Source organism: Lynx canadensis, chromosome A3 (genome assembly GCF_007474595.2).
Source record: "Lynx canadensis isolate LIC74 chromosome A3, mLynCan4.pri.v2, whole genome shotgun sequence".
In the NCBI taxonomy this organism is placed as follows: domain Eukaryota; kingdom Metazoa; phylum Chordata; class Mammalia; order Carnivora; family Felidae; genus Lynx; species Lynx canadensis.
Genome location: NC_044305.1, coordinates 102,055,990 through 102,077,239, shown reverse-complemented (window position 1 = coordinate 102,077,239; position 21,250 = coordinate 102,055,990). Strand labels below are relative to the sequence as shown.

Sequence of the window (21,250 nt, the reverse complement as noted above, 5' to 3'; positions counted from 1 at the left end):
TCTCAGTATCATGACACCCCCACCTCACAGCTCTTACCTCGATGGACCTCAAGCTGAGCACAATTCATGAGCAGATGAAGGAAGGAATAGGACACCTTACACTTTTTGCTGAATTCTGAGCAGAATGCCCTGGGTGTGCCCAAAGCCTTATCTTGCAAGTAGATCTTCACGAACAATTTATTTTAGTTTTTGTCAGGGAACTGGCTTTATGGGTGCCAGAGGGCGGATCAGGGGGAGGAAGAAAAGTAGGTGCCATGAGCTCTTTGTTTCTGGGGCAGCGATCCTTTTCCTCTATGTGGAAGGAGAGCATGGTGATTAAAGGCACACAGATGAGGTATCTGTAAGACATGCTAACCTGCCAGATACAGAGATGTAGCGATTCTCACGGAGTCCTCATTGCTCTGTCTTTGCGCTGCTTGTGCTTATTCTAATGTTAATAACAAACATTATGATCCTCCAGAGAGCTATGACCTGCCCTCTTGGGCTAGTTAAACCCTGGATCCTCTTTAGATCTCAGTTCAAGAGTCACTGCTCAGAGAAGCCTCTCTCTCCCCTGGCCCCAAATCCCTATGATAAGCTGGGCTCTTCTATCTCACAGCACTTGTCCTAGGAGTTGTTTTTCATTTGCCTGGGTGGAACTTTGATTGACATTTGTATCTCCCACTAGACTACAATTCCTTCAAGGGTAGGGATGGTGTCTGCATTTGCTCACCATCTTTATTTCTAGCTTTTAGCACCATGCCTCATGCAAATAAGTTTTTGAAAATGAAATGAATGAATGTGTGAATGAATGAGTTTAGCAGTGCTGAAAATGCAACTACAGTTTGTCGTTGTTGTTTGGTTTTGTTTTTAAAGTATTGGATTTCTCTCTGATACTGTTGTTCTCAGAGTCATGTCACATTTTTTTTCTTTATTGTAGTAGGATGCTGATAATGGTCTGTATTTGAGGCTAGACCAAACACTGTTCATGCAGATTGCTAGGTCCCAATTACCCCCAAATAGCTCTCAGCTCTGTCATATACCTTATCACACTTAAAAAAAAATTTTTTTAACATTTATTTATTTTTGAGAGACAGAGAGAGACAGAGCATGAGCAGGGGAGGGGCAGAGAGAGAGAGGGAGACACAGAATCCAAAGCAGGCTCCAGGCTCCAAGCTGTCAGCACAGAGCCTGATGCAGGTCTCAAACCCACAAACCGCGAGTTCGTGACCTGAGCCGAAGTCGGACGCTCAACCAACTGAGCCACCCAGGCACCCCACTTTATCACACTTTTAAATAAAACATATTTTGTTTTGCAAAATATGACCTGAACCACCTGCACCAGGATCACTTGGGGAGCTTTGTAAGAAAATCTATTTCTGGGCTTACCCCTGGGCCTGCTAAATCAGAAGCTCAGGATGTAAGGAGGTGAGAATTTGCATTTATTGTTATTATCTTTAAAAAAATGGATATGTGCCACATGATTCCAAACCCCAAAGTATAAAAAGTCATATGGATTTTAGCAAAAGATTAAATGTTTAAAAAAATTAATATACATTTTATTTTAGCATAGTTTTAGGTTTATAGAAAAGTTTTGAAGATAGTACAGAGAATACTCATTTATACCACACTCAATTTCCTCTGTTGTTAACATTTTACATTATTAGGGGTAATTTGTCATGATGAATGAACAAATAATATTGATACATTTTTATTAACTAAAATACATACTTTATTCAGATTTTATTAGTTTTTATCTAAAGTCCTTTTACCATTCTAGGATCCCATCCACATTATAATTAGTCATCCTATCTTCTTAGGTCCCTCTTGACTGTAACAGTTTCTCAGACCTTTGTGTTTTAATGACTTTGACAGTTTGAGGTATTTTGTAGATTTTCCTTCAATTGGGGTTTGCCTCATATTTTTCTTATGATTAAACTGGAGTTACCGGCTTTTGAGAGGAAGACCATAGAGGTAAAGTACCAGTCTTATGACATCGTATCAAAACTACATGTTATCAACATGACTTATCAGTGTTGACCTTAGTCTTGATCAGCTGACTGAGGAAGAGTCTCTCCGATTCCTCCGCTGTTATATTACGACCCCCCACCCCCTTAACACTGTATTCCTTGGAAGGGAGTCAATATAGGTCAGTGCACACCCGAGATGTGGGGAGTTATGTTCCACCTCTTCTTTTTTTTTTAACGTTTATTTTTTTGAGAGACAGACAGAGAATGAGTGGGGGACGAACCCATGAGACATGACATGACCTGAGCTGAAGTCAGACGCTTAACTGACTGAGCCACCCAGGTGCCCCTAATGTTCCACCTCTTTAAGGGAGAAAGTATATACATAAATTATTTGGGTTTCCTCTGCAGAGAGATTTGTCTGCTTTCCCCATTTATTTATTTATTCAATCATTTATTTGCATCAGTATGGACTCACAGATATTTATTTTATACTTTCAGTTCTAATCCAATGCTATGTTTTTTATTTTATTGCTCAAATTGTTCCAGCTTTGGCCACTGGAAACCCTTCAGCTGGCTCCGGTGTCCCTTTGACATCCCCAATTATTGCCTCTCCCTGTGCCCCCTTTCCTTTCTGGAACTCCAAGTGGCACTCTAGGCTCATCTTGCACATTTCCTGATCCAGCCCTACAATTTCAGACATTTTCCCAAGGAGCCTTAATTCTTTTTGTTAGAGAATTGTATTAAAAACTATCAACGGGGCACTAGCTATGCTTACTGTCCTGGGGAATCATTGCTTCTAGGCTCTCTCAGCTGACCGAGCAAGGAAGCATACATGTGTCTACCAACTCAGGCCTATATACATATTTATAAATATTTCTATTTGTAGCCATCTATACTATATTAAGCTAACCCTGAGTTCATACTGATGTCCCTAACTCTAAGCCATCACCACATGGATCACATTAGCCTTTTCCCCATGCTTGTCTGTAAGTTCTCACTGTAATAGTGAGAAACCTGTCTGCTACCATCCACCATTCACTTGCTTAACTGTCTGATTCCAGAACCCATGTATACTGGTTTCAAAGCTGTTCACTTGTGCTCCATACTCCATGGGCTACAACTTTACCATCTGTGTGCAGGGCTTATGTACAGTGTCTTTGCCTTTCGTCTTACACACGTCGCTCATTTCCAGAGTTGCTTTGCGTCAGCACCTTTCTCAACCACTCCCTTCAGTGATGTTATTTCATACCTTCCTAATACACTTAGATTCTTTTTGCTACAGTGTGCATTCCAGCCTGGGATTTAAAAAATAAAGGGAAGTAAATAAAATAAATTCAATTAATTTAAATACTTTTGTACTTAAATTTTATATTTGATAAATTTAATTTTATATTTATTTAATTTTATATTTTAACCCACGCCCCCCAAATATAAAAAGACCTACAGTTTTGAAATCATCGTCACTCAAACAGTGAAATTTTCGAGCACACATTTTTTTAATGGTTGCTTTTTTAAAAAGTTGTATATATTTGGTACTTTCATACTGTTGTATAATTAGAAATTCTAACAGTTTCTCCCCATCTACCTGCTGTGTGTGTGGGCCCCTCTTAGGAGACAAGGGCCACAGGCTCCCTGAAGTTTCCAAAAGCTCATATATGAGTGAGTTTGGAATGTAAGATGCGTTTTCTGATAGGAAAAAAAAAATGTAGTAAGTGATGATTGGCTTCCCAGTCTCATCCACAAAATCCCACTCAGTTCCTTTTTTATTTATTCCCAGCTGCAATAGTGACATTTTACTAATCTCCGACCCCATGGAGAAGACTTCTTCCCTGGGGGAAAAAGATCCAGATTCCACGTGAGTTTTTTAAGATTGCCTTTTGACAGGGACTGGATGTTCCTTGAGGCAAATGTTAGGACAGCGGGACCTGCAGAAGTATCTTGATACGGGCGGAGAACCCACAGGACCTTCCCAGTGGTAATGATGAACTTGGCAATTCGGGAATGAAGGAGAATTAAGGGTATATTCTGCTAAACGAAAACAGAGGGTGTTCACTGCTGTAAGGCCTTCCAGAAAGGAAGCTGGAGCTAAGCGCTATCAGTACAACTTTCAGACATGACGAAAATGTTCTCTGTGTTTGTTGTGCAGTAGCCATTAGCCACTTGTGGCTACTGAGCACTTGAAATGTGCCTCTAATGAGGCCAAGGAACTGAATTTTAAATTTTATTCAGTTTTACTTACTTTACATTTAAATAGCCACATGTGCCTGGTGGCTACCATATTAGACAATGCAATTCTAAAGTATGTACTTCAGGTATAAAGAAAATGATCCCAGATGGAAGATATAGATATAAGAAGAAATGAAGAACCAAGAAGATTACTAAATATGTGGGAAAAAGGAAATTAACTCTCATGCTATGAAATAATAATAATAATGATGATGATGATGATGATAAAATACGTAGTTTTGAAAGTATATGGAATTAAAACATGTGACAATAGAAGCATAGAAATTGGACAAAGTTGGGGCACCTGGGTGGTTCAGTTGGTTTAGCATCCGACTCTTGATTTCTGCTCAGGTCATGATCTCACAGTTCATGAGTTCGAGCCCTATGTCAGGCTCTGTGCTGACAGCATGGAGCCTGCTTGTGAGTCTCTCTCTCTCCCCCTGTCTCACTCTGCCCTTCCCCTACTCACGTGCTGTGTCTGTCTCTCTCAATATAAATAAATAAACTTAAAAATTTTTTAATTGGGCAAAGTTGAGGTAGATAGAGGTGTTCTGTCATCCTTGAATTGTCTGAGAGGAGAATAAAGTTCTTCATTAGCATGAATCTTAAGGATACATGGGGTACTTCTAGGATAAGCACCAAAAGAGTTGAAAATAAATATAGAGGTATATACATTTCAGACTAGTAGGGAGAGAAATGGAATGATAAAAAATATTCAAACCAAAAGAAAGCAAGAAGGGGGAGGAGAAACAGAATAGGAGTAATGAAAAAAACACCATAACAGCGGTAGGTTTTTAAACCCAGATGCTCTATTTGATTGATTTTAAGACCACAAGGAGTGCCTGGGCATTTCAGTCACTTGAGCATCTACTTCGGCTCACGAGTTCTCAAATCTTGTGATTCACAAGTTCAAGCCCCACGTCAGGCTCTGTGCTGACAGCTCAGAGCCTGGAGCCTGCTTCAGATTCTGTGTCTCCCTCTCTCTCTGTCCCTCCCCCACTTGTGCGCTGTCTCTCTCTCTCCCTCAAAAATAAATAAGCATTAGGGGGGCCTGGGTGGCTCAGTCGGTTAAGTGTCCGGCTTTTGCTCAGGTCATGATCTCATGACCTGGTGAGTTTGAGCCCCGCATCAGGCTCTGTGCTGACATCTCAGAGCCTGGAGCCTGCTTTGAATTCTGTGTCTCCCTCTCTCTCTGCCCTCTTCTGCTCATGCTCTGTCTCTCTCAAAAATAAATATTAAAAAAAAATTTTTAATAAATAAATAAATAAACATTAAAAAAAGACACATTTACTTATATTTTTATATTTCTGAAATTGGGAAACACATGACAGGCTATGGCATCATATGAATCCTGTCAGGGTGTGCTAACGTGTCAGAGATTTTTTTTCTTGGTCCTCAGTTGAGTTTTGTGGATTATTGTTATTACATGTGTTGAGTTTAATTTCTGCTGAAAATGTTTCAAAAACATGCCCTCTGACTTGGCATGGAAACTGAGTAGTGGGGTAAACAGGTAATTTTAATGAAGCTTTTTTTTTTTTTTGCCAAATACCAACAACTTTCAGAGACCCAAAAAAGAGGCTACCCACAAGTAGATGAAGCTCTTTATACTTTGTTTCTGAGATATGTGCAATGTAAAACAAGAGAAATTGCCAAATTCCTTGGAATTGATGAAAGAAAATTTGCCGCATGGAGAAGCTGGTATGATTGATCTGTGCATTTGATAGGGCTGTTGTTGAGATCTTATGTCATGGTTTAATTGGTGGCATTTCTCTTTCTTATTGATGTATACAACTTTGGTGTATCTTATAATCCATGATGTTTTAGAGTTGATGTAAGTGGTTTCTATGATAATGTTGATTACACAAAGCAAAAAGAACTGAATTATATCCTGTTTGCTTTAGATACATCTAAAGCATAAGGGTGGAGGACATTGAAAAGAAAAGGATGAGAAAAGATGTACCACACAAATACTAATTAAAAGTCTTCTGTATCTGACAAAGTAGACTTTAAGACAATAAGCATTCGTAGAGATAAAGAGGATTTCTCCTTAGAGATAAAAGTCTCAGATCACCAGAGAGATATAAAAATTATAAATTTATATGCACCCAATTAACATGGCTTCAAAATGCCGAAATCAAGATCAAAATAAATCTATAAATCTACAGCATAGTAGGAGATCTTAATATCCCCCTTACATAATTGATAGAATAAAAACAGTGAGGATAGAGAGGATCTGCTCAAAAGAATTAATACATCTGACTTCATGGTCATGTATAAAATACCGTACATAACAACTACAGAATACATGTCAAACATTTACATGCAGACGTTGGTGGAAAAAATGTAAGGTTGAAAGGAGAAGACTGGGGGCGGGTGGGTGGCTGAGTTGTTAAGCGTCCGACTCCTGATTTTGGCTCAGCTCATGATCTCGAGGTTTGTGGGACTGAGTCCCGCATCGGGCCCTGCACTGACAGTGGGAAGCCTGCTTGGGATTCTCTCTCTACCCCTCCCTATCTCTCTCTCACTCTCAAAATAAATAAACATTTTTTTTTTTTTTAAGAAAGGGAGCAGACTGGCAGTCAGGAGATTTTAGCTAATAGCAACACTAATAATGGGGATTGCAGCCATCCCTTTACTGACTTCCAAAAACTTTCCTATGGCAAACATGAACTTACATAATTTTCTCTGCTTTCTTACTCTGTTTTCTCTTCTGGATTCGCTCCTACTCACTACTTAACACTATGGACTCTTGAAAGTTGCCAGTCTCCTGAACCTCGTGCCAATGATGAGGCCTTGCTTCTGGGCCTCTCAGATGCTGGTTGGATGGTCTGCTGGATATGTGGCCACCACCTGACCTGGATTCCTTATTGCTGTGCCCTCCCGTCTGTTGGGACCTGGTGCCACCTGTGTGGGAGCCACTTCCCACCTTCCCCCACTAAATGCTCACAGAGCATTCCCACGCTCCCTTGGCCACTATGTTCTGGACTGCAGGCTGCATGTCTCCTGTGGGCATCTGCATCTGTCTCTGTTCCTCAAGCACTGTCCAGTTCCTCAGGCCTGGCTAGGTCTACGGCAGGGAATTCACCTTGCTGCCTCTCCTGCTGTTCGTGCCTGGACAAATCATGAGAAGTGCCAGCATCCTATGGTGATGCAGGATGCAGGAATCAAACCGATTTCAGTAACATTCTAATTCTTTGACTGTTGGATGACAGAATTTATACTCAGTTGGGTTTCCCATTTTTTAACTTCATATTTTCCTTCACAATCTCATCCCAAAGGCTTATCAGGAAATTCTCCGAAGATCTCTGTATATTAGGCATTTAATAGACAATTTAGAGATTTCTATTCCAGCTATCAAGGGAATCACATTTTTCAGATCTTTAGACCAATAATGAAATACCCTGCAGCAATTAAAAATAACGTAGAAAAGTACTGATGAGATGAAATACTATTTGAGATATCATCTTGACTAGGAAAGGCAGGATGCATTGTAAATAGGGAAGGAAAATAATTTGTCAGACACATTCCTGTCATTGCGTGTTATGTAGATGTGTGCATGGAAGAAGGTTTGAAGATAAGACCCTAGTCTGTGCCCACATTTAAAAGACAGAGCTGCGACGTTCTCAGAAAAGCCTAGGCTGCCTGGAACTCGGTTAGTGATCTCAGGGAAATTGCTTAACCTCGGTAGACTGCTCTGGCTTTTACAGTGGAAGCTGGGAGGACAGCCCCAGCCCCAGGATCAGCACAGGACTTGGGGACATAAGGAATGCAGAGGGCTTCGTCCAGGCGTGGATTACTGAGAGCACACAGAGGACCGTGGTGGCTGTTACTGTTGCCCCTGTGCTATTGTGCTGTTGCTGGTGACCCAGTGGCTATAACCTTGCTTGGTCATGTGGATTTTCCTCTGAGTGCACCAGCTGTTTTTAGCATTGTAAAACACAACCATATTTATTAACTGACAAGAGCAAATGCAATGCAATGCAATGCAATGCCAAAAAATAAAAAAATAAAAAAAATAATAATAATAATAATAAGGTAAGTAAATAGCCAACAGGCTGTAGGAAGAAGCCAGTTCTTGGTGGGCTTGATCAAGGAAGGTCCGCTGGGGATGTGTTGCATGTCCCCATTGAAGAAGAGTGAACAGAGAAGATGTGGATGGGGGTGTCAGTGATGTCCTGGAGTGCTCTTTAAGGAGAGGTGAAAGGACAGTGTTTTTCTCTGGGACGTGGGGCCCCACCTGGCTGAACTCTGGGACTAGGGTAAAGAACCACCATGAGGACAAGGACTTGCCCACACCTCCCAGGCTCGGTGTCCGGCCTGGACACTGCATCTCCCCTTTCCTTTCGTTCGTGTCTCTTTCCTACACCTTCACTGTTGCACTGGACCGGCAGCCACAGAGCCTGTCTCAAGTGCCTTGAAACGTGTTGAATGGATGTGGCACAGTCCTTGGCAGGGTGACACTACTCCACAGGAATTTGTTTATTCCTTTGGGGTGGAAAATGGCAGGCAATGAGTAATGACTGATACCTAAGATGCTGCTTATTATTGGATAAAGGAATGCGCTGCTACATTTGCATACACACTCCCAAACCGATTCTTCAAAACGAGGACCAGACCTGGCCCCTCCACATCAGAGATCCTGAAGGGAGAAGACAAGCAGAGCTCCAGGAGCCACAGAGCGTGGGGACCCTTGCCGCAGGTAGGTGGTACTGATGCGGGTTCAAGAGACCAGTTGACATAGATGGGGAAGCAGAACAGCATCTGGACCTGCCTTGCTTTTTTTCCCATTAGAAGCATGCCCTTCTGTGGATTTCTTGACTTTCTAAGTGATATCTCTGACACCTGCCCAGACCACCTTGCTCTCAGCCCCATGAGCAGCTTGAATGTCTTCCAGGGGGGCTTCTGCCGATAAGTGGGGCATTGCTGGAGGGCCAGGCAGACGCTGAGCTTAGGAAACTTGCCAGCCCTGCTAATGCTAGCTCTCTCTGCTTTCAGCTGCTAGAGAAGAAGAATCTAGAAAGTACTGGTCTTCAGAAAAGAGATTTGGGGACCCTAAATATTTTGAGTGTTCGTAGGTGAAAAGACATGGATCTCAGATGGCTGAATGCACTGCTTCTCTAGGGAGCTCTGGGGAAACCACCTGCATTTATTTGGATACAGGTGGAAAATTCCAGAAGTGACTCACAGGGATCTCCCAAGTACTTCAGCCTGTGGGCATCATTCTGTCCCCCACCAGGACCACCACTGTCTTTGTGTATTTTAGTACCTACATTTCTGCCAGACATTTCTTTGTCTAATGTCATGTGACTGCCAAATTCTCTGACTTCTCCAGTGCCACCAATTCCCTGTGTCCCTTGATCTAGCCCCAAACTGCAAAGAGATTTGTGCTTTGTAGATGTGGGGAATGCAGCCAAATAGCAAATAACTTAAACTCAAGTGGTGACTCCCCATGCCCTTAAAGATCTGTCGGGTGTCCCCACCCCCTAGAGCCACCCAGTGGCCATCCTTCACTGTGGCCATCCTATAAATTCACTGTCCTTGCTGCCAAGCCCCGGAGCCTTTCCTTGCCATTTTTTATTTTTGCAAAACCATGTAGCCCCCTTTGTCCCGCTCCTAAGCCCTTCTCAAGGGATTGGGTTTCCACACAAACTGCCCATCTCTGCAAACTAAAAGTGGTGTGACCCTTGAGAATTTACTACCTTTGGGTTTTTCATCTATATAATGGAGATAACAATTATTGCCTCACTTCCTTCTCTGAACTAATGTTGGGGAAAGTTCTTTGTGAAGTGAGTGAAATGTGACTTGCAGAATTGAGGGGTGTTTAGAAATCTCTCTCCTCCAAGTCCTCCCAGTGAAGAGCTCCTGTGTCATCTCTTCCCCAAGACATTAGGAGCTGAGCCTCCTGGGACCTTTGGAGGCTCAGTTTTCTATGACAAGAGGCTACAAAAACAAACAAACAAACAAACAAACAAACAAAACCTGCCTTTCTTTGCAAAGATTAGACTACAGCAGAGGGTTGGCAAACTTCTTCTGTAAATGTTGGGACAGCAGCATTTTAGGCTTTGCTGACCAGATGATCTGTCTTTCAAATACTCATCTCTGCTGTTGAAGCCAGAAAGCAGCCGTAGACAACATGTAAAAAAGGACACGGCTGTGTTCCAATAAAACTTTACTTAAAAAAAAAAAAAAAAGGCAGTGGGACAGATTTGTCCTGTGGTCTGTAGTTAGTTTGGTAATCCCAGGACTAGAGCAATACACTTTGAGCTTTCTGTTTCATTTTTATCAAATGTTGTCAGGATCCATGAAAATGATATTGTGACCCACTGTTTAGAAAGCATTGCTGTCCAAAAATCAAAGAAGGAATGATAGGAGAAGCACGGTCCATTCTTACAAGGCCTTCCTGGACACAGCAAACATTTCTGAGCAGAGAGCAAGGCTGATGGCCTACTAAGCACTTGTGGTGCCCAGCAAGGTTTCCTGGGTTCGGAAGTGTCATAACTGACCTCCTTCCTGCCTTTAATCCCAGGTTCCTGTTGAGTCATTTCATTGTGTTAAAAATGTCATTTTTGGAGGACTCAAGTGTGAAAATGGAGTCTGAAGACCAGGAAGGAGACGAGCCCCAGTGCTGCTCAGAAGGTAAGATTCTTGCAAAAGCATCCATACCAGGACCAAAACATAACTCCTAAAGCAGGACCTTGTAGGTCTGTGCACAGACCGGTTCCTCCCTGTTGACCTTGCATGGTAAGTGACCTTTGAGAACTTCTCTGGCAAATGCATTAGCCCAGAGAAGTCCTTGAAGGGAAAATGAAGCTCTGTCATGGGTGCCTAGGTGCATAAGGTGATAGATAAACAGACCACCTTCACCCGGAGATCTGGGGCTTTGAAGTGAGCCAGCTGGATGGTTCTGAATCCTCCCCCAGCCTGCCCAGGCAGAGGAGGCCCTGCAGTAGAAGGAGTTGTCTGGGTCTCGGGTGGGAAAAGTACCCTGGCTCAGGACTTTCGATCATCCCATGGAGGAAGGCACTCTGGTGTTGGTGTTGGCTCAAGGCATATGAAAAGAGGAGGCTTTTGACCCAAATGACTGTCTAGTGCATGAAGTGTGAAGGGAGGGCACGTAACAGGGGCCTTCAACTCACACGTGGAAATCAGAATTCCCAAACTAAAAGTAAGACATTTGTCTGACAAATATGGATCTGCCCACAGAGAGGTTTGGAAAGCACTGCTCCTGCTCTTGGAACACAGGCCATGTGGTGGCCACCATGCACCTCCTGTCCCTTGGGCAGCAGGAGTGGACACCAGGAAGGTCCAAGCACCAGATACTATAATTATGCGACCTTGGGGAACTCCAAATGGTGATATCGACTCCTAACTCTGCCGTTGTTTGTGGCATGTGTGGAAGCGGTAAAGGCTTCCTCTGACTTCCAACACAATCCTTGAGAGTCTCTGTCTGAACTGAGTCTGGGGCAGCTCCACCTTCCGCCATCTTTCCTCACCAAGGTGCAGTCTTCCTGCTTCTTAGAAGCATCGACTGTCAGAGCTGGAGGGACAGACAAGGAAGGGAAGGCTCAGAGCGGTGAGAGGCAGTCACATACACTATAAGGCAAGTCACTACAGCCAAGCAGTGGGCAAGGCCAAGACTGCCTTCATACCAGAACACAGCATTTGGGTTTTCTTCTTCCCTAGGTGCTATGTGCTCTCCATGTGCAAAGGTTGTTTGGATTGTGACCAGGGATTTCATTCAGGCATTTCTCAAACTTAATGTTTTGTCAGCTAGAAGCTTCCAGATTACTCTCAGAGTACTGTGGGCCATGTATCCTATACCCCCTGAATTAATGCAACACATGTGTTTTTAATAACTAAGGCTTCTACAGAGTTCTGCATCCAGAAACTGAGTTCGTTCTATTTCATCTCCATTTCTACCATTTTTGACCAGGAAGGCTATTTTTTGTCATTACTGTCTCTTTGCTTTAGCGTTTCTCAAAACATACAACAAGAAGTAAAGCATTAAATGGCCCCTGATGTTCCTGAATCCCTGGAAAATCCCAATTGTCATGTGCTAACCTCACTGTCTCTGATTCCAGACTTGGACAGAAGCCCCCTGGAGCCAGACATGAGCCTCACCTCACAAAGCTATCCCTATTCAAGTAAGGCCCCTGGGTGAACCAATGAGGGTGGCGACAGATGAGGGTGGGCACGAGGCTGGTGCCACGATGTTCTCGTAGGGGCGTCAGAGGATCAGAGGCTGCGGGTACCTAAGGGTGCTGGGATGAGGCCAAAGGCTTTTCCTTTGTGGAAACGAATGAAAGAAAGATGAACCCTGGGTGGGCCTCGGGCTTTCCAGAGAGGTGCAGGGAACACATATCGCTGAGTGGGCCAGGAGAAGAAAGGTTTTGAGCCTAGGACTCTTCCATGTCCTTCTTCTGACCTTTGCCATGAGGCTGGCAAGCCGGACCTTCTCAAAGAATTTACGAAAAACAGAAACTTGACCAGCAGAGGGCGCACGCGAAACCCTCACCGCGGGGTGTGCCTTGGCTGCCCTCACAGCAACTGCATGAACCTCACAATAACCTTAAGAAAATTCAAGGGCAGAAACCAAAGGCGTGAGGGAGGCTGCCTGCCCAGGTGACACAGGAAGTATTGGTGACAGATGCTGGAATTTAAAGGTACTGTGACCGCTGTCTGCCCAAGTCAGGTTTAAGGCTCCCCGTCACCATCCTCTGCACAGGCAGAGTCGGGAGGCCTCAGCCTGAGTCCCAGGTCTAGTGCGGGTGACCCTCCTCGCTGGTAAACCGGAGGTGAGCGCACACAGGCGCACGGCCAGCCCCCCGCGACTCTGCGAGGGAGGTTGCTTCAGGCACTATTGCGGCTCCCGCTGCTGCTGTTGCTCCCGCTGTTGTTTGAGAACGGACTCCCCAGAGGAGATAATTACTAGCACAGTAAAACACGGACACTGATGTGGCCTTGAGAAGGGAGTCTGAAGAACGCGGGTCAAGCCAGGAATGATGTGCGAGAACACCAGTTAACGAGGAGGATCCGGCACAAGCCTCAGTGTGAGATGATGGGGGGCGCGACTCAGGGTGCGATGGGCGGGAAAGAGAAGTAAAAGAAGGACAGGTTTTGGAAATATTTAAGAGGAAGACAGCCCAAAGCTAGTGCTGGACATGCAACGTACAGAGCATGTGTGGGTGTCTCCCCAGACCAACCGGAATCTCAGGGCAGCGGGGACCAGGCGTCCATGGTCCTAAAATGTCACCCATCAGATGATTTCCTGTGTAGGCTCCTAGGTACTTCCTACCTAGTTTCTCGCCCACCCCACTCCACTCTTCCCCTGGCCCTCTAAGGATCTGTCCTTAGACAAGGCTTTGCTGACAGCATGATGCCCCCAGTGATAGGCTGCAGGAAAGAGGGTTAAGAAGAATAAAGATCAAATGTTCTGAGTCTTTTATATGGCTCAGATACCTGGCTAAGTGCTACTCGCTTGAATAAGCATTTTAATCTTCCCAATACCCCCTCCAGGGAGGTGCTATTATTACCCCCTTCTCACAGATGAGGAAGTTTAGAGAGATACAGTTACTTTTCCTAGGTCCTAAAGTAGTAAGTGATGGGAATTTGGATTGAACCTATCTGTGAAAATGGATAACCCATGTGTTTACATCGGGGTTTAAACCCATAGTGTTTACATGCTAAATTGCTTATAAGGCAGGAAGACTTGGAGTGGGAGAAATTTTGAGTGGGCTGTGATGTTTGAGGCCACAGGAAGGTAGAGGGCTAGGGCTGAGACCCTTGCATGTGGGCTAGAAAGGATTGCCTGTAAAAGGGCAATCTCAGGGAATTTAATCTGTAGCAAGAACAGAAGCACCGTAATCAGAGGTTCCTTTCATAGCTGGTCACTCCTCCTGCCCCCATCCAAGATCCTGGGGTAGAGTGAGGCAGGTGAGGGCAAGAGGAAGGTGTCTTGGGAATAGAAGGAGAAGACCCTTATCCATCCTGTACTCTGCTTGGCAATGAGTTAACTGCACAGAGATAATAGCCTTAGGAGTGGTGCCCTCCAAGCATTTTGGATCCTAGTGACCCCAATCAATGAAACAAAACTGAGGGCACTCAGTTTTGAAATATGGGCATTAGTCCATTATGAAACTTACACAAAAGTAGAAAGTTCACAAAGACTAAATAAAATAGGAACTGACATTTAGTGGTTTCTTCCCACATTCCAGTGGATTGTCTGGCTCGCCCAACTGCCACGCCCCACCCCCATCCCAGCAGACACACACCTAGCGATGCGCTGGCAAATGTTTGACAACCAGTTCTCTGGGGATGGGTGGGAGTGGGAGGGAGCTCTTCCTTGGAAATCTGGGAAGAGAAACTGCTGTATTCTTTACACAGCCCCAAAGCAGATCCTGGCCCCTGATCTGCTTTCTGGAACTGTAGCCGTAGCCTACATATTACCAAAGACTGCCAAGGAGAGGAAAAGCAAGGCGAATTTCATAATGTTAGAATGTGCTAATTACTTCCTGGCTCAGTCAGCAAAATCCTTTAAGAGAAAGATGGACTTAGACCAGCACACACCAGATAGCAAACAAGATGGAGGGAAAACACTGCTTTGCTAAGGAAGGGGGCTGGTCTGCCGCCTGCAATCTAAGTTCACTGCAAATCATGCCCCTCCTTTTTTTCTTTCTTTTTAAAAATTTTATTTATTTATTTATTTATTTATTTATTTATTTATTTATTTATTGGAGCTCCGCAGGGCTGAGAAAGCCAACTGTTAATGCATGGGCCATAGAAGCTACAAAGTGGCTGCTTTCATAGTAGATAAGATGTGGGGCCCCACATCTTTATGAAGCATGGTCCTTCAAGAATAAATATATAAGTATATTTATTCCAGTGTATCAGGCATGGTCCCTTAAGAGTTAGGTCCGGTCCATCTTCCAGCCAGTATCAGACTAAGGATATTTATGATCTCATCTGAGCCCATTCCGAATTATCTCAAGGCTGCATAATGAAATTGAAGGACCTCTCACAACACACATCGGTGGCTCGATGCCACTGTCAAACAAGAGGTGTCAGTCGCTAGAACTCCCAAAATGAAAATAAACACAAACAAAACACATTAAATATTAGTTAAGTACTTACGCTACCATACAAAGTGGAGAATTCTTGAAAATATTGTAACGACAAAGTAATGTTGATTATACATTCTCTTCGGGTTGTAGTCAAAGAAAAAGGCAATTGAATTGTTAAATCTGGCTATTCATCAAGTCACTTTAATTTTTAGATATTAGTCATGTTGTTTTGGACTCTGTATCAGCAGATAAATCAAATGAGTAAGCTAATTGTGTATCAAGATTTTCAGTTAGAAAGTAATAGTGTAGCTCACTGAATTCTAAAGGAAAGGCATAGTGTTTCAGTAACCTGGTGGCTTTGGTCTTAAGATGATACAAACAGGGTTTGCCTTTCTAAAGGATACGAGTGGAGGGGCACCTGGGTGGCTCAGTCGGTTAAGCATCCAACTTCGGCTCAGGTCGTGATCTCGTGGTTTATGAGTTCAAGCCCCATGTCTCTGTGCTGATAGCTTGGAGCCTGCTTCAAGTTCTGTGTCTCCTTCTCTCTCTGCCCCTCCTTTGCTCATGCTCTTTCTCTGTCTCTCAAAAATAAATAAATGTTAAAAAAAATTTTTTTAATAAAAATTAAAAAAAAAAGTATACAAGAGGAAAGATCAACAACAGAACAAAAGGAGGCACCAACCTCCAGACTCCAAATTTTCACTAGGTTTTTCCAGTTTAGATCACAATTTTTGAGCAGGTAGGGATCACCCAGACTTTAACCATTAGATCTGTTACATGCAGCCTAGGAAAAAACCAAACCCATATAAGCCTCCAGCCTCCCCTGCCCCCAAATTTGTACCTGCCTCCTGAGTTCCTATCCTGATTGCCTGCCTGGCAGCCTAACCCCACTTTAGCATCTGGACTTTGCCTTGCTTTGAACCTAAACCCTGATGAGTCATGAGGGACCTGTGCCTGCCTTCAGGTTTCCCAGAAGCAGCTTCTCCAGGTTCTTTGTTATTGGTTCCTCCCACCTGTTCACACCCACTGCCCCATCTTCCCCCACGGGGGACTCAAAGACAGTACCTTGCCATACCCCTTGGACCCTGGACCCCACTGGACCTCTCTCAATGCACCTGCAGCTGGACCAACTTTCCTAGAATTCATCCAGCATCTACGTGATCACTTATTACAGAGCTTGCATTGTCCAGGCTGGCCTCCTGGAGGAGATAACCAGTAGAGCCTGGCTATATCTCGAAAAACAGAAGCACCTGGGTGAGGTTGGGCATGTTTAGGAAGGCAGCAAACCCACAGGCACTGAGATCATCACTTCCCAGAAATTTATTTCACCTAGAACTTTGTAATTAACCATACTCTACTTTTTATAGCCCAAATGACATACACTTTACAAAAATGCTGATTCAGAGGGTTGTGTGCACCCCAAAATTTATAGCAGCACTATCAACGATAACCAAAGTATGGAAAGAGCCCAAATGCCCATCGACTGATGAATGGATAAAGAAGATATGGTGTATGTATGGTATGGTATGTATAGTATGGTATGGTATATGTATTTTATTATATATATAATATATAATTAATATATATTATATATACAATATATATAATATATATATATAATGGAATATCACTCAATGACCAAAAAGAATGAAATCTTGCCATTGGCAACAATATGTATGGAACTAGAGTGTATTATGCTAAGTGAAATAAGTCAGAGAAAGACAAATACTGTGTGCTTTCACTCATCTGTGGAATTTAAGAAACAAAATAGATGAACATAAGGGAAGGAAAGGAAAAAATAAGATAAAAATGGAGAGGGAGGCAAACCACCAGTGACTCTTAAATACAGAGAACAAACTGAGGGTTGCTGGAGGGGCATTGGGTGGGGGGATGGACCTAATGGGTGATGGGCATTGAGGAGGGTATTTGTTGGGATGAGCACTGGGTGTCATATGTAAGTCATGAATCACTGGGTTTTATTCCTGAAATCAATGCTACGCTGTATGATAACTCACTTGATTTTAAATAAATACATTTAAAAAAATAAAGGGACAAATGACACTGAAAGCAAAGCCCACATGCTTGCTGGGTGAAGACAGCATGTTATGGGGGGGAAGCTATGTTATTATTTGCTATTGTCTATAGAGATAAATGTTGACACAAAAGGAACAAACCTTTTAGAATCTCTAAAGAAAGAGAGTTTTATTTGAGCCTAAGTTAGGACAGTTGCCTGGGAAACACCCTCTTCGCAGGGAAAAATGTGCTCCGGAGAATGAACCGTTTTTACAGGGCTATATTCTTTTTTACAGCTTGCAAAAGCCCAAAAGATAACAGGTTAACATATAGGCAGGAATCACAGGTTTTAATGTCAAGGAATGCAGGGAGATAGAGATCTTAAGGGCAAGGTGGTTTCCCTTAGGCTGTGCATTTACAAGGCAGGTGTACAATGTGTATTTGATGGGCCATAAATCAGGCTTTTGGTTGGAACAAAGTTTATGTACAGTCATGCTGACTTAGAAATCTAAAATGGCTTCCCTTCTATATCAGGACTTTAGAGAAGGTCTCATCATGAAGACTACTCAAAGAACACACAGCAGCTATTTATTCAGAGTTTGCTGTAGCAAAGGAGTCAAGCCTCCATCACTTGCATTTGGCAGCGATTCAAAGGCAGACAGAGGAGTGGGTAAGCTTTATGGTGAAAAAGGTGCCTATTGACTGGAGTTGTTGGTCTTGGATGCTGGAGCTGGGGCATCCTAGGTGCTTGGTTTGAAGAGCGTAGTCGGCTTTCTCTGGTTGGTCCTGAGTTGGAAGTGAGGACAAAAATAGAAAAGCTGGCAGCCATTGAACACTTCTGACTCTGGGCCCATTGCTATAGAAGCTGGGGGTTTGAGTTCTGTTGTCTCAGATGTTTGTGTATTCAGTCTCCTCCTGTACTGAGATTCACATCGGTGTTTTCAAATTTGAATTGAGTGTTTTTTCCTTTCCCTAGATCTTTCCTCACTCCCACAGGTTGTCTGTGTGTGTGTTGGAAGTATAGACAAAGTATCTGGGATGCACAGCTGACGCCAAAGTGAAACAGGAACCAAACTGTTCCTTAAGGAAGGTGAAGGGATCCTCATTGTTCAGTGAGTTCAGTTCTTTGATGTTCTTTTTCTGAAATACAAAGGAGAATTTATTTGGTAGCCAGGCTACTTTGTGAAGGAAAAAAGGAAAGATCAGGCAATCTTTGCTAAAGTTTGGGTTTTCAGCCTTAGCGGTCAGGCTTCCCACTTCTCTGAATTGGGAGGACAGGGGACATTTCTTTCCCACATCTCTTACCTTCCTTTGCAATGAGAGATGCTTTGGCTCTTTGACTCTATCACAGGAAGGACAGGGCTCTCCTTTAGAGACAATGAAAAAAACAGTGATCTTTCTTGGTACGAGCTTTTCTGAGTGTGAAGTTGATATATAAAAGGTCTGTGGAAAAAGTCAGAAAACTGGGTCAGCCATAGTCATAGAAAAATGATCTTTTTGTTTCTCTTGACATTTCTGGTACAACACCCTCTTTCCTTTAGCACCGTCATCAAATTCTTACACCTGAGTTGGCCCAGGAGCCAAGAACATTCCGACTCTTGGAATTTCCTTCTCCCTCTGGCTCCTTCTTCCTTCCAACCCTTCCACGTAAGCTTCTTTTAGAACCAGAACCCCTTTGGGGCCATCCACTGTTGCCCACCACTAGCTGGTCTTCGAGGCTGTTCCCCAGGCAGCAGTCCTTTGCTCATCCCGGAGAAGAGAGTGGCTGAGGGCTGCATGGGGAGAGGGGCTTTATACAGCCCAGGTGGGAAGTGAGAGAGAACGAGAACCATTTCTGCTGAATAAAGCAAGGTGGAGAGTCACCTGGGATTGTGGTGCTTTTGTCTGGAACTGCTTTGAGCACCCTGCCTTCTAGAAACAGAACTTACTGGTTCGGGTCTCGAATAGTATGCATATCTAAGGTTATGGATTTGATTTTTATTCCTGAAAAACAGTACCAGAGATTGTGAGTAGTGAACATACCTCAGTTCACCAGCCTTGAATCCCCACTTTGCCCATTGGGCTCAGGCAATATGTATTTCTCTCATTAGTTTTTCACTCCAACTCATTGACCCATTCGTAAGGGAACATTGATAACTAACCACACCACTCTGGGGTCAGACTCCGTTGGGGCCAAATTTCTGTTCAGTTGTTTGCAATCTGAACAAGTTACTAAACTTCTCCAATTTCATTTTGCCCACCAGTAAAATGGGGATAATACAAGTTATCTTACATAGGATTGATATAAGGAATAAGAAGGGATTCAATGAAAGTTCATTATTATTAGTAGTAGTAGTAGTATTGATAACCATCTCTTCTGCACCCTTTCACTGGTGGGCCCATGACATCAGCAATGCCCAGGTGGCATGGATCTCTGCTGTGTTGGGCACCAGCTGGACCGATGGTGAGGACAGTGAAAGGGTGCTGATGATGGGGTGAGGCAGGAAGCACCCAGGAGCAGCAGCTTTGTGTCAGGAAGGGTATGGAGATGGCAGGAGTCTTGAGGAAAATTCAAAGGGGTTGTGCCCACCTCTGTGGAGCCTGTCTGAGTGAGAAGGACGAACTGCAGCAGTGACCAAGGATCTGCCTGACTATAGGGGGTTTAGGGATTCAGTTGGCCAGCCAGCCTATGGGAAATGGGGGTGAGGGACAGTTCTAGACAAGGAACTTGTTCCTGTGCCACCTCTGATAGGGAAGATGACCAAACATCAGTGGTTGAATTCAGGTTTTGCACGGGAGAGGGTGTGAGCCCACATATAGGACTGATGATTGAGTCTACTTGGAGCAACACATATAAAATGTGATTGATGTGGTAGGATTATCTTGTGGATTAGCATTTATACTATATAATTATATATAAACATAAACAAACATAGCCTTGTTTCTGACTCCATAAACATGACACCTTTAGCATGGATCTATGGTTTGTACCCTCTTCGTGTCACCTACTGACTTTAGGTCACCTGAGGAGCTTTAAAATTACAGATCTGGGTCCCATCCCCAGTGACTGCCTCAATTGGTTTGGCGGGTGCCCAGGCATTGGTATTTTTTGAAAGCTCCCAAGTGATTTTAACGTATGGCCAGGATGAAGAGTCATTGTGCTATAGGGTTGGGCTCCTAATTGGAAACAGTTTGCACCATCAGGCAATACAGTTTCTGATAGCAGTTAAGCTCCCCTCCTAGATTTTCTGATACAAGATGAGTCATGTTTACAAGTTTGTATGAGCAGAAGAACCACTTTCCTGACCTTGTTTTTTTCTTTGACTATTCTGACTCCAGAGTCCTTTGGAAATCCCACTGGGAGATGATTTAGACCAGGGATGCGTAACTTGTTCGGTAAAGGGCCAGACAGTAAATCTTTCCTGTTTCACAGGCCATATGGCCCCTGTCATGACTACTCAGCTGTGCCTCTGTAGCACAAATGCAGCCATACACAATGTGTAAATGCGTGGGCAGGCCATAGTTTCCCTGATTTAGATGATGAGGTCCTGGACATCAAGCTGATGCCTTAACTGGATGAGACTTTGGGAGCCCTTGGGCGGGTATATGTGTATTTTGCATAAGTGAGGAAGAGAAATAAGGCAGACTATGACAGATTAAAAATAAATGCAAATTCCTTGACATTTCTCTCACTGAAAGATGGCATTTATGTGCACTCTTCTTGAGTCAGTGCAGGTTCTGTGATTGATCAATAGAATATGACAGAAATGAAGGATTGCCAGTTTCTGAGTCCAGGCCTTCAAAGACCAGCAACTTCCACAGTTCTTCCACTCTTCTGGAGGTCAGGATACTTGATCTAGATCTTGGAACCCAGCTGCCATTCTTACTATTGCCTCATCAAGAGCAATAAAATGGGAGTGGATTGATGTGAAATAATGAAAGTAACAATTAGTCCATAGCTCCTTGGTAGAGCAGATTAAATATATTGCAAATTATTTGACATTCTTCTCCATGAGAGGGATG

General features: G+C 43.5%; 1 protein-coding gene across 5 annotated transcripts in view; it reads left to right on the top strand.

The window, feature by feature from the left end:
* LOC115510830 (interleukin-36 gamma-like) overlaps positions 1-21,250 on the top strand; it is a 157,660-nt gene that overhangs the window by 107,030 nt on the left and 29,380 nt on the right. For 2 of the 5 annotated variants that reach the window (XM_030311103.1, XM_030311100.1), the window contains exon 1: positions 12,887-13,225. Coding sequence is in view for 2 of the 5 variants with exons in the window: in XM_030311094.1 (XP_030166954.1) it covers positions 10,733-10,811; positions 12,257-12,319 (142 nt within the window). In the remaining 3 variants the exon portion in view is untranslated. Of the gene's footprint in view, positions 1-8,730; positions 8,875-10,701; positions 10,812-12,256; positions 12,320-12,719; positions 12,839-12,886; positions 13,226-21,250 lie in introns of those variants that run through there. The other 3 variants (XM_030311094.1, XM_030311097.1, XM_030311106.1) reach the window with 3 other exon arrangements.